Below are 9,319 nucleotides of genomic sequence, written 5' to 3'. Positions count from 1 at the left end.
CCGCCGCCCCGGCCCGCCTGCTTCCACCGCCCCCGGCCACGGCCGCCGCCCCGAGCGCCTTCCCTGCGCACGCCGCTCACCGGGGACGGGGCGAGCGCGCTGCCCTGGCCCCCCTGCTCTATGGCGGAGTCGCCGCCAGCGCCGCTGCCGCCCGCCGCGCTCTCCCCCTCCTCCTGCTCCGGGCAGCAGCGGCCTCCCCCCGGGTGCGCGCGCATCCAGCCCCCTCCCCAGCCGGCGCTGCGCTTCTTCCGTAACCGAGCCCTTGGAATCCCGGAGACCCGCCCCGCCCGCAGCGCGGCGCGCGGGGGACGCGCGCAAGCATCATAGAGCGGACGCGCACAGAGCGGCCCTCCCGCTCGGGGCGTGGCTCCGGCCGCCGCCTCTTAGGTCCTCCAAGCTCCCCGGGCGGCCATATTGTCTCCGCCTTCTCGAGGGCACGCCCCTGGCCCCACCCGCTCCGCCCCCAGCCGCGCCCTTCCGGCCCCCGCCCGCGCTTGGGTGCGCAGAGCCCGGAAGGCGGGTAGGGCCCGGAGTCTTTTGTGGAGGAATGTCAGAAGGACTGCGGTTGTTTTGTTTCCTGTAGGGTTAACCTCCCTCTCTGTACGATTTTACCTATGTTTGCTCCCCCAATTAATGAATAACAAAATAGTTCGTTTTATATTCACTAACTAGATAATTCATTTAAAAAGGTAATAGATACCCGATACCTTCTTTCCCTCCTCCACCAAAACTTGCCAGAATGCTCAGATTGAAGAAGCTAGTCAAAGTGTTCCATTAGATGATTATTCCTATCCTCCAGAGTCTGGCTTCTGGGTTTAGGTCCCGGGATTGATTATTCTCCTGCAACTTTATAAAGTTATAGGATGAAAAATGACAACTTGGGACATAATTCCTCTACTTCTACGGGGTTTACCTCTAAATTCTCCTTAAAATGACCAGGATCCCTGAACCCACCTAGGATTTACAATATTTCTAAAGATTTTTTCATAATTTAAACCTCCTTGTGTAATGGCCTTTGACAATTATCAGTGGCCTTTGGCTTGGTAAATACTCTTATGTTGAAAGACTAACCTAACCCACTATGACAACCCTTTAGGAATCTGTGCGGAATTCATTTGGATCTGCCAACTCATCGTTCAGGATTGGGTTTAAAGAATAGTGCTAAATTGATTAAGAAAACTGATTTAAGGGTGCCTGTGTGGCTTAATCGGTTGGGAGTCCGACTTCGGCTCAGGTCCTGATCTTGTGTTCCATGAGTTTGAGCCCCGCGTTGGGCTCTGCTGACAGCTCAGAGCCTGGAGCCTCCTTCAGATTCTGTGTCTCGTTCTCTCTCTAACCCCTCCCCTGCTCGCACCCTGTCTCTCTCTCTCTCTCTCTCTCTCTCTCTCTCACAAAACATAAACATTAAAAAAAATTTTTTTTAAATAAAAAAAAAAAGAGGGGTTGCGTGGGTGGCTCAGTCAGTTGAGCATCCTACTTTGGCTCAGATCATGATCTCACAGTCAGTGAGTTCCAGCCCCACATCCGGCTCTGTGCTGACAGCTCAGAGCCTGGAGCCTGCTTCGGATTCTGTGTCTCCCTCTCTCTCTGGTCCTCCCCCACTAACGCTCTTTCTCTGTGTCTCAAAGATGAATAAATGTTAAAAAAAAAAAAAAAAAAAAATTTAAGTAAGAAAACTGATTTAAATTCTAAAGCACATTTTCTATGTGTTGCTTAATATTTATAGAAATGTACTATCAAAATTCAAGATGATATGGGATGAACTGTTTGGAAGACTGAGACATGCACATTTTATCAGATTGATTATAAATTTCAGTTTTCATACACATAGGACCTAAAAGTTGAAGGCCAAGTTTATAGAAAAAAAAAATGATTAATGTAAAATAATAGAAAATCAAAATGTATTTGACTTACCTTTGCAATATATGCGAATAAACACTAACTTGTACACACAAACTTGTCTGTCTCTGAGCTTAACTTTAGATCTCATTTGATGTGTTTTATTTGACACACACTAAGTTACTGCTTCCTGTAGGAAAATGTTCTAGAAATGTGTCCAGCAAAGAGTTGGAAATTCAAGTCAAACTCTCAGAAGAGTGGTCAGTTCTGGGGGTTGTGTTTTTAGAAGTCATCTTGTGAAAGTCATCTTTGAAGGAAACTCTGCAAGCAAATAAGATCTCCAAGGAAGAATGTACATGGTAAAATAAAAATAATAATAATAAAATAATAAATAAATAAAAAGTGGACCAAGAATTAAATCTTAAGGAACACTACATTTAGGCTCTGGTAAAAGAGTTAGAGAAAAAATGCAATCAAAGTTTGGATGACAGACACTCTGTAGAGAAAGGGCTTTGATTTTCCTTTAACTAAAACTAAAGGATAAACATGAGGAAATCTCATTAAAAATGGTAGTTAAGACAAGAAATGGAAAATATGTACTTTTGGAAGTTTTTATTTTTCCATGGTGTGTCAAACAAGGCTATATAGATCAAATAATATAATGGACATAAAAGCACATTTGTTTGTTTGTTTGTTTTAAATGTTTATTTATTTTTGAGAGAAAGAGAGAGGATCTAAAGTGGGCTCCAAGCTGATAGCAGCAAGCCCAATGAGGGGCTCAAACTGACAGACCATGAAGATCACGTGAGCTGAAGTCAGACGCTCAACCAACTGACCCACCCAGGCACCCCAAAAGCATGTTTAAAGGAATAAATCACTATGAATTCAAGGTTATTGCTTTGACTTCTACTACCAGATGCCATTTAGTAAATCATAGTTTGTTTCCCCTGTTAAGAAAAATCTCATGTAGCTATTTCAAAAGCTATTTTTGATAACATTGGAATTTTTCTGCTGTAATACAATAAAGCAAAGTATAAAAATTTTTTTATTCTCCCACTAAAAGAAGAAAGAAATCTAATTAAGGAAACAATAAATTCTTCCAAGGTCTGGATTGAGACCTTAAAAGTATTGAGATTAGATGCTAAATACCTAAGAGATAAATCATATTGTTTTCCTTAAAATATTGGGCAAAGAATACACCGCTTATAATTATGGGAAAATGCATTTTATATCACTCCTTGACGAACAGCAACATTGTTTTTCTCAAGCAGTAGCGTTCTGACCAAATTTTCAGTTTTATCTCTCTTAACAGTAGAAGAGGTCTTGATAGTTTTACTTTATGGCAAAAGTGAAAAACAACGAGGGAGAATTATGTGTGAAATCTGGTCCATTAAGCAAACAATAGAGATTTAACCACCTCTGAGCTCTGCTTCCCAGGTGTAAAAGCAGGTGCTAAAACACCAACTGTCACCCCTGGAAATCTATCCATTCTTTAAGGTGTTTTCTCCCTTATTGTTTACCTGGAAAAACTGAGGTTAAGCCTTTAAAGAAAAAGTAGTTCCCAAGAAAAACCATGAGAGGTATTACTTTGTGTTTTTATTAAGAAAAATAGAACAAACTCAGTGAATGAAACAAAAAGACTGTTGGGTCTGGCGGGGGAGGGCGGCTAATGCCTGTTTTAAGATCTGTATATTTTATTGACAAATATATAACGTACATTTGAATTTATGAGTGTAATAATATACTCAATTAAAAAAAGGATTTGGGGGTACCTGGGTGGCTCAGTCGGTTAAGCGTCGACTTCAGCTCAGGTCCTGATCTCGCAGTTTGTGAGTTCGTAAGCATATGTGGATCAAGAGACTGCGGGGCCAACACTTTCTTCTTTTACAGAGTCTAAGAGGCATGGTCAGAATTTATCAAGACATTAAATAGGAGTGAGGGCATATCCAAAGAAACATTTTCCAGCACCAATTAGCAGGTTTTATGATTCACTGAGTTGGCCCATCTACTGTTCACCTAATTCCCAGCTAAAATGAAATGCTGTTGGCATGGCGTGTCAGGAGGCCGATTGACACTTTCAAGTACATGTCATATAAATAAAGATTTTTTTAATTGCTTTCCACTTGGAATGACTACAGAGGACTCTTACCCTGCATCATTCAAACTAAAAAGAGAAGAGTTAATTACTTGAAAGGCAAGAGAAAACAAGGAGAGATAAATTTTGAACCCAAAGAAATTTATATAAGATAGTCTCTGGTGCTTTAAAATTTTTCTGCTTATGTTATATTAGCCGTAGGTAAGTGGCTAGTGTTAAGTGTTCAGGATTAAGGGATGGAAAGATGCTTATTTGATTTCACCTCCTAAAAATAGAAAACCCAGTACTAGCAATAGAAAGAAAATGATCTTTAGGTTTCAGAGCCCCGAGGTACCACTTAACACTCCAAACAGTGGTTTTTTTAACCTTAATTCTGGCTGCAAAAACCCATGATCCAAGAGAAATAAGGGCTGAATATGTCTGGTGTCCATGAGAGGAGGAGAAGCAGCAACCAAGTAAATAGAAAAATGCATCTTGCCAGGGATTTCATGCTCTAAGTGGCTTTCACGGACCTCTCTAGAAGTAGCAGAGCTAGGACTAGAGCCCAAGTCTTCTGACCCCAAGTTCAGAATTCTGTTCTTAGTTGCTTTCAAACTGCTCTTGTATCTGGCTTCTTCACCCTTGAATGTGCTCCTTTTTTTCCACCTCCACCCCCACCCCGTGCCTTTCTTTGACTGACTCCTACTTATCTCTGAAGTCTTACCTTAGACATCACTTCCTCCAAAGAGCCTTTCCTGACCTCCCCCAACTCCTCCATTCCTGAACCCCCTGGGTTGTGTGCTGTGTCCCACACTACCATTAGGTGTTTCCCCTTCCATTTGTTGTAATTAGTTGTTGAATTGTTTTCCCCCACCAGCCCAGAAAGCTGATCTTCGTGTTCACTATGGAATTCCCAGTACAGAGTATTAACAGCTGTTCTAGTCAGAAAATATGATTAGGTTTCCATGTCCCAAGAGACACTTAACAATAAATTTGACTTCATTAAAAGTGAGGCTTAAATTCACTTTACAAACATGTTTGCTTACAAGACAGTTACAACATTTTCTTCAGAGTAGTCTCTTCTACATGAATTGAAAGTAACTTTATTCATCAGTTCCTCAAAAATGTTGTGGAATATGTACCATAAAAGACTTAATCACAAAATGAGTCTTTACTTCTAAACAACCATTTCCTGAATTTGTATATTTACCTACATTTATTTCTGTTCTTTGACTTTAAATAAGTCAATTCCTAGTATTCTCTGAAATTATGTGCATACACACGTATTTCAATGCCTTTTGTTTATTGTGGAATCCTTTACAAAGTTTTCTGAGTATTGCCTTTTTGGCTTTGCTAATTTCTAATTTACCCCTAGTCTGTGGTACTTTTTAGCATAGCTTTATTAAAAAAAAAAAAAAAGCTAGTAAATGATGAATCATGAGAATCTACCCCCCAAAAAAGAGTACACTGTATATACTGTATGTTAACCAACTTAACAATAAATTATATTAAATAAATAAATAAATAAATAAATAAATAAATAAGACTAATAGAGAGTCCATGATTTGGCCTAATGATCCCCTTCTGTAATATTTTCAGACTTTATATCCCAACCCTTCATCTACCTCAAGACTCCCCAACAAGTTCATCACAATTGTACTCTTAATCGTGAGTCCTCATATTGCTTATTTCCAGGTATCTATTATTATGTCACATATTCTTCTGCACAGCTTAGAAGTCTGCCCTCTGAGGTAGAAGGGGGGGACAGCAGTGATACAGCAACTTTCTCTGTCACCATCTATGAGAGACACATTGGTTGATCTAACCCGACATCCTTTACCAACCTGATTCTCCTGTGTCCACTTTGGCTATAGACTGAAAAATTCAAATACTCACTCTTCCAGTCTAGTTCAGGTAAGAACAAGGGAGAGCTGTGAGTGGCTCTGAAAAAAAAAGGTTTTACTTCTCTATTAAAACAGAAGAAAACAAAACCATGGTTGGCCTATCCTCTTCCCTTTGTTCCTGCCTTAAACATGGACACGATTCCTGGAGCCGCGGCAACCATTCTAAACTATGAGGCAAAGAACACGAAGATAAAGGGCAAGCACCATAAGAATAGCAGAGCCAGAGGATGGAGAACTTGAATGAACTTCCCAAGCAGCTGAACCGAGTCTTGCAACTATTTATCTCCAGACTCCTGTGTTATGTAGGCAACTAGACCTTTTTTTGAATTAAGCCCCTGTTGGGTTCTTAGACCACTACAGCAGGAAGCATTCTTTACTGAGGTACAATCCCTCCCCTCAATGGATTGTGTATATCTTACTGAAAACCAGGCAGCTCTCAACCTTCAAACCCCTGGGTAAGAGGTTGCAAAGAGTAGAGGAGAGAGTCCGAGAGAAGGGGAGAGAGCCAAAGAGCAAAGCAGAAGAGTTGGTAGGCTGTGCCTGTAACAGTAGCAGATCAAGAACTATCTCCCTTTCATACTCGGATGGAAGGAAACGCATTCCAAGGGATCACTTGTAATTCAGCTCTAAGTTTTCTTGTCTTCTCATTCAACATGCTCTCTCTTGGCAATGTTACCTACTTGCCAGATTTAGCCACAGGAATTGTCCCTGCCCTGTGATGCTAGCATGACTTAGGCACCATTGGTAAGATCATCCTACTGTAAATACCTTATAGCAGGTCTCCAGATGAAAAAGAGAATCACACTTTTTGGCTGCTTTTGAGGTGTTGAGGGGTCCAAAGCTTAGTACCCCATCTATAGCTCTTGAGTAGAGAATCTATTCAATAAATAAGAAAAGGGATAAGAAAGATGTCCAAAATAACTCCTTTCTCACTGAGAAAGTCTGGGCCAGAGGACCTATCATAGTGTGAGAGCTGAATTAGCTTGTTACTGAACCCCAAATTTAATAGACCAAGCTGTCAGCTTAGGACCAGACTATATAATGTGTCTCCCTCCACTCTCCAGGGGGCCAGTCTTTCTCTTCCTCTTTATAAGATGGCCAAGAATAGTCAAGAACAAATGGGCTGAGCAAAATGCCAAGAGGAAAACAGAGAAGGGCTGAGCTGCAAAGATCCTGATCTTTCCCAAATCCCCCATTCATTTGATCTCTGCAGACAATTGAAGCAAGAGACCAGAAGCGTCTAGGAAAAACAAGACAAAACAAAAACATCTATCTGTTTAAAAACAAGAGTAGAAGAGACATTTCCTCCTAACAGTACCATTTGCAAGTGCTGAAAATTGTCCCTTTAAATGTTATGTTTCAAATTCATACGTGTGTGTGTGTGTGTGTGTGTGTTTCCTGAGAAGTTTGGAAACTATTCAAATGAGTTAACCCTAAACTTAAGAATCATAACTAGATGACAGAATCTTAATGGTGTGATAAGATAGAGGACAAAATACTGCCATAATATTTCTCTAAAGGGAAGCAAGTTTTGATATTCTCCTGGGGTGTATATTGCCCGGGTAGGGAGTGGGGTGAGAATGCAAGGAAAGAAACATCATTTTACTCAGGTCTAGTTTTTGCCTAATCTTGCTTTATCATGGAACAGATGAGATAAGGGAATAATCTCTGAACATACTTTGAAATGTAAGCCATTTGTGACCAGCTTGAGAATGTGAATTTTCTTTGCCAGAGAAATATCACTTAGAATATATGCTATTTAACCATTCAAGATGGACATGAATGGGGGTGTGGGGACTAGGGGGCTGTTGCAGATAGAACTTTCTGCGTGTCCCTTGCCGAGACAATAGGATTATAGGATATAGAGAGATAATTAAATTTTTTAATGTTTATTTTTTAAATCTTTTTTAACTTTTATTTATTTTTGAGAGACAGAGCATGAGTGGGGGAGGGGCAGAGAGAGAGAGAGACACAGAATCTGAAGCAGGCTCCAGGCTCTGAGCTGTAAGCACAGAGCCTGACAAGGGGCTCAAACCCACGAACCATGAGATCATGACCAGAGCCAAAGCAGGAAGCTTAACTGGCTGAGCCACCTAGGCTTCCCATCGTTTATCTCTTTTTGAGAGAGAGAGAGAGAGAGAGAGAGAGAGAGAAACAGCACAAGTGGGGAAGGGGCAGAGAGAGATGGAAACAGAATCTGAAGCAGGCTCTAGGCTCTGAGCTGTCAGCACAGAGCCCAACATGGGGCTCAAACTCACGGACCCTGAGATCATGACCTGAGTCAAGGTCGGGTGCTTCACTGACTCAGCCACCTAGGTGCCCGGAGATGCTACTTTTACCCGCTGGTACTTTGGTGTTAGTCTTGCCTGCATAACCAGAGGCAGACCATGTCATATGTCATTTCCACCCCCAATGCCCCGACCATTGACTTTTCTTTCTTGCACTAACATTAGACTATTATCACTGGATTCCTCAGCACAGCAGCCTGTCCTTAACTCATTTCCAAATGTTTCCTTTCACTATCATTTCAACCAGACCCTTCCCCATCCCCCATGCTTAGGTTCTCATGCTCCCTTCTCACTGCATCTTAATCAGATAAGATCCTTCAACGATTACATTTCAAATGTTTCACCAGGTTGATCTTACCCTATTTCTTCTTAATAGAAAGATATTATTAAATACTTCAGCACTTATCCCCAAGTTTTCTTCAAGGTGTGTAAATGCCCTGCTTTCTGTGCATTATACTATTTATTTATTCTTTCAAGACAGTCTTAAAATCTTTCCTGTCCATGAGCACAGAGCTTCCAAAAACAGCTTTCTCATATTTTACTCTGTAATGTGGGCAGCCCAGAATCTCTAGGCATTTGGAGAAAGCCCTTAACATAGAAAAACAGGAGCGGAGGGGTGCCTGGGTGGCTCAGTTGGTTAGGCGTCCAACTTGGGCTCAGGTCATGATCTCACAGTTGGTGAGTTCGAGTGTTGGGCTCTGTGCTGACAGCTCAGAGCCTGAAGCCTGCTTCGGATTCTGTGTCTCTCTCTCTGCCCCTCTCCCCTCACACTCTGTCTCTCTGTCTCTCTCAAAAATAAATAAACATAAAAAGAAAAAAAAAATGGGTGGTTTAAAAAGTAACTTTAGGGGGTGCCTGGGTGGCTCAGTCGGTTAAGCATCCGACTTTCAGCTCAGGTCACAATCTCGCGGTCTGTGAGTTCGGGCCCCGCGTCAGGCTCTGGGCTGATGGCTCAGAGCCTGGAGCCTGCTTCCGATTCTGTGTCTCCCTCTCTCTCTGCCCCTCCCCCGTTCATGCTCTGTCTCTCTCTCTCTCTCTCTGTCTCAAAAATAAATAAACGTTTAAAAATAAATAAATAAATAAAAAGTAACTTTAGTAGAAACAGAGCAATGAAATGAATTGAATAAACTTTTTTTTAAGTTTGTTTATTTATTTTGAGAGAGAGAGGGCACGGGCACACAAGTGAGTGGGGAAGGGGCGGGGGAGAGAATCCC

General features: G+C 41.7%; 1 protein-coding gene and 2 long non-coding RNA genes across 3 annotated transcripts in view; 1 reads left to right on the top strand and 2 right to left on the bottom strand.

The window, feature by feature from the left end:
- The window catches only part of MBD2 (methyl-CpG binding domain protein 2), a 69,390-nt gene extending 69,069 nt beyond the window's left edge, over positions 1–321 (bottom strand). Inside the window, exon 1 of the mRNA XM_049619552.1 lies at positions 5–321. Within this exon, the coding sequence (XP_049475509.1) occupies positions 5–215 (211 nt within the window). The 5' untranslated portion in view covers positions 216–321. The remainder of the gene's footprint in view (positions 1–4) is intronic.
- Positions 322–720: 399 nt separating this feature from the next.
- On the bottom strand, positions 721–5,844 carry LOC125914585 (uncharacterized). Its single transcript, XR_007455355.1, has 3 exons — positions 5,758–5,844; positions 3,612–3,732; positions 721–846 (listed from the first exon to the last, which is right to left on the bottom strand). It is a non-coding gene; the product is annotated as an uncharacterized LOC125914585 (long non-coding RNA).
- Positions 5,845–6,032: 188 nt separating this feature from the next.
- On the top strand, positions 6,033–7,185 carry LOC125914584 (uncharacterized). The gene is made up of 2 exons (XR_007455354.1): positions 6,033–6,119; positions 6,882–7,185. It is a non-coding gene; the product is annotated as an uncharacterized LOC125914584 (long non-coding RNA).
- Positions 7,186–9,319: the final 2,134 nt, after the last annotated feature.

The sequence above is a fragment of the Panthera uncia genome (genome assembly GCF_023721935.1).
Source record: "Panthera uncia isolate 11264 chromosome D3 unlocalized genomic scaffold, Puncia_PCG_1.0 HiC_scaffold_8, whole genome shotgun sequence".
Taxonomy (NCBI): Eukaryota; Metazoa; Chordata; class Mammalia; order Carnivora; family Felidae; genus Panthera; species Panthera uncia.
The sequence above is the reverse complement of the archived record's forward strand: the minus strand, read 5'-3'. Positions and strand labels throughout refer to the sequence as shown.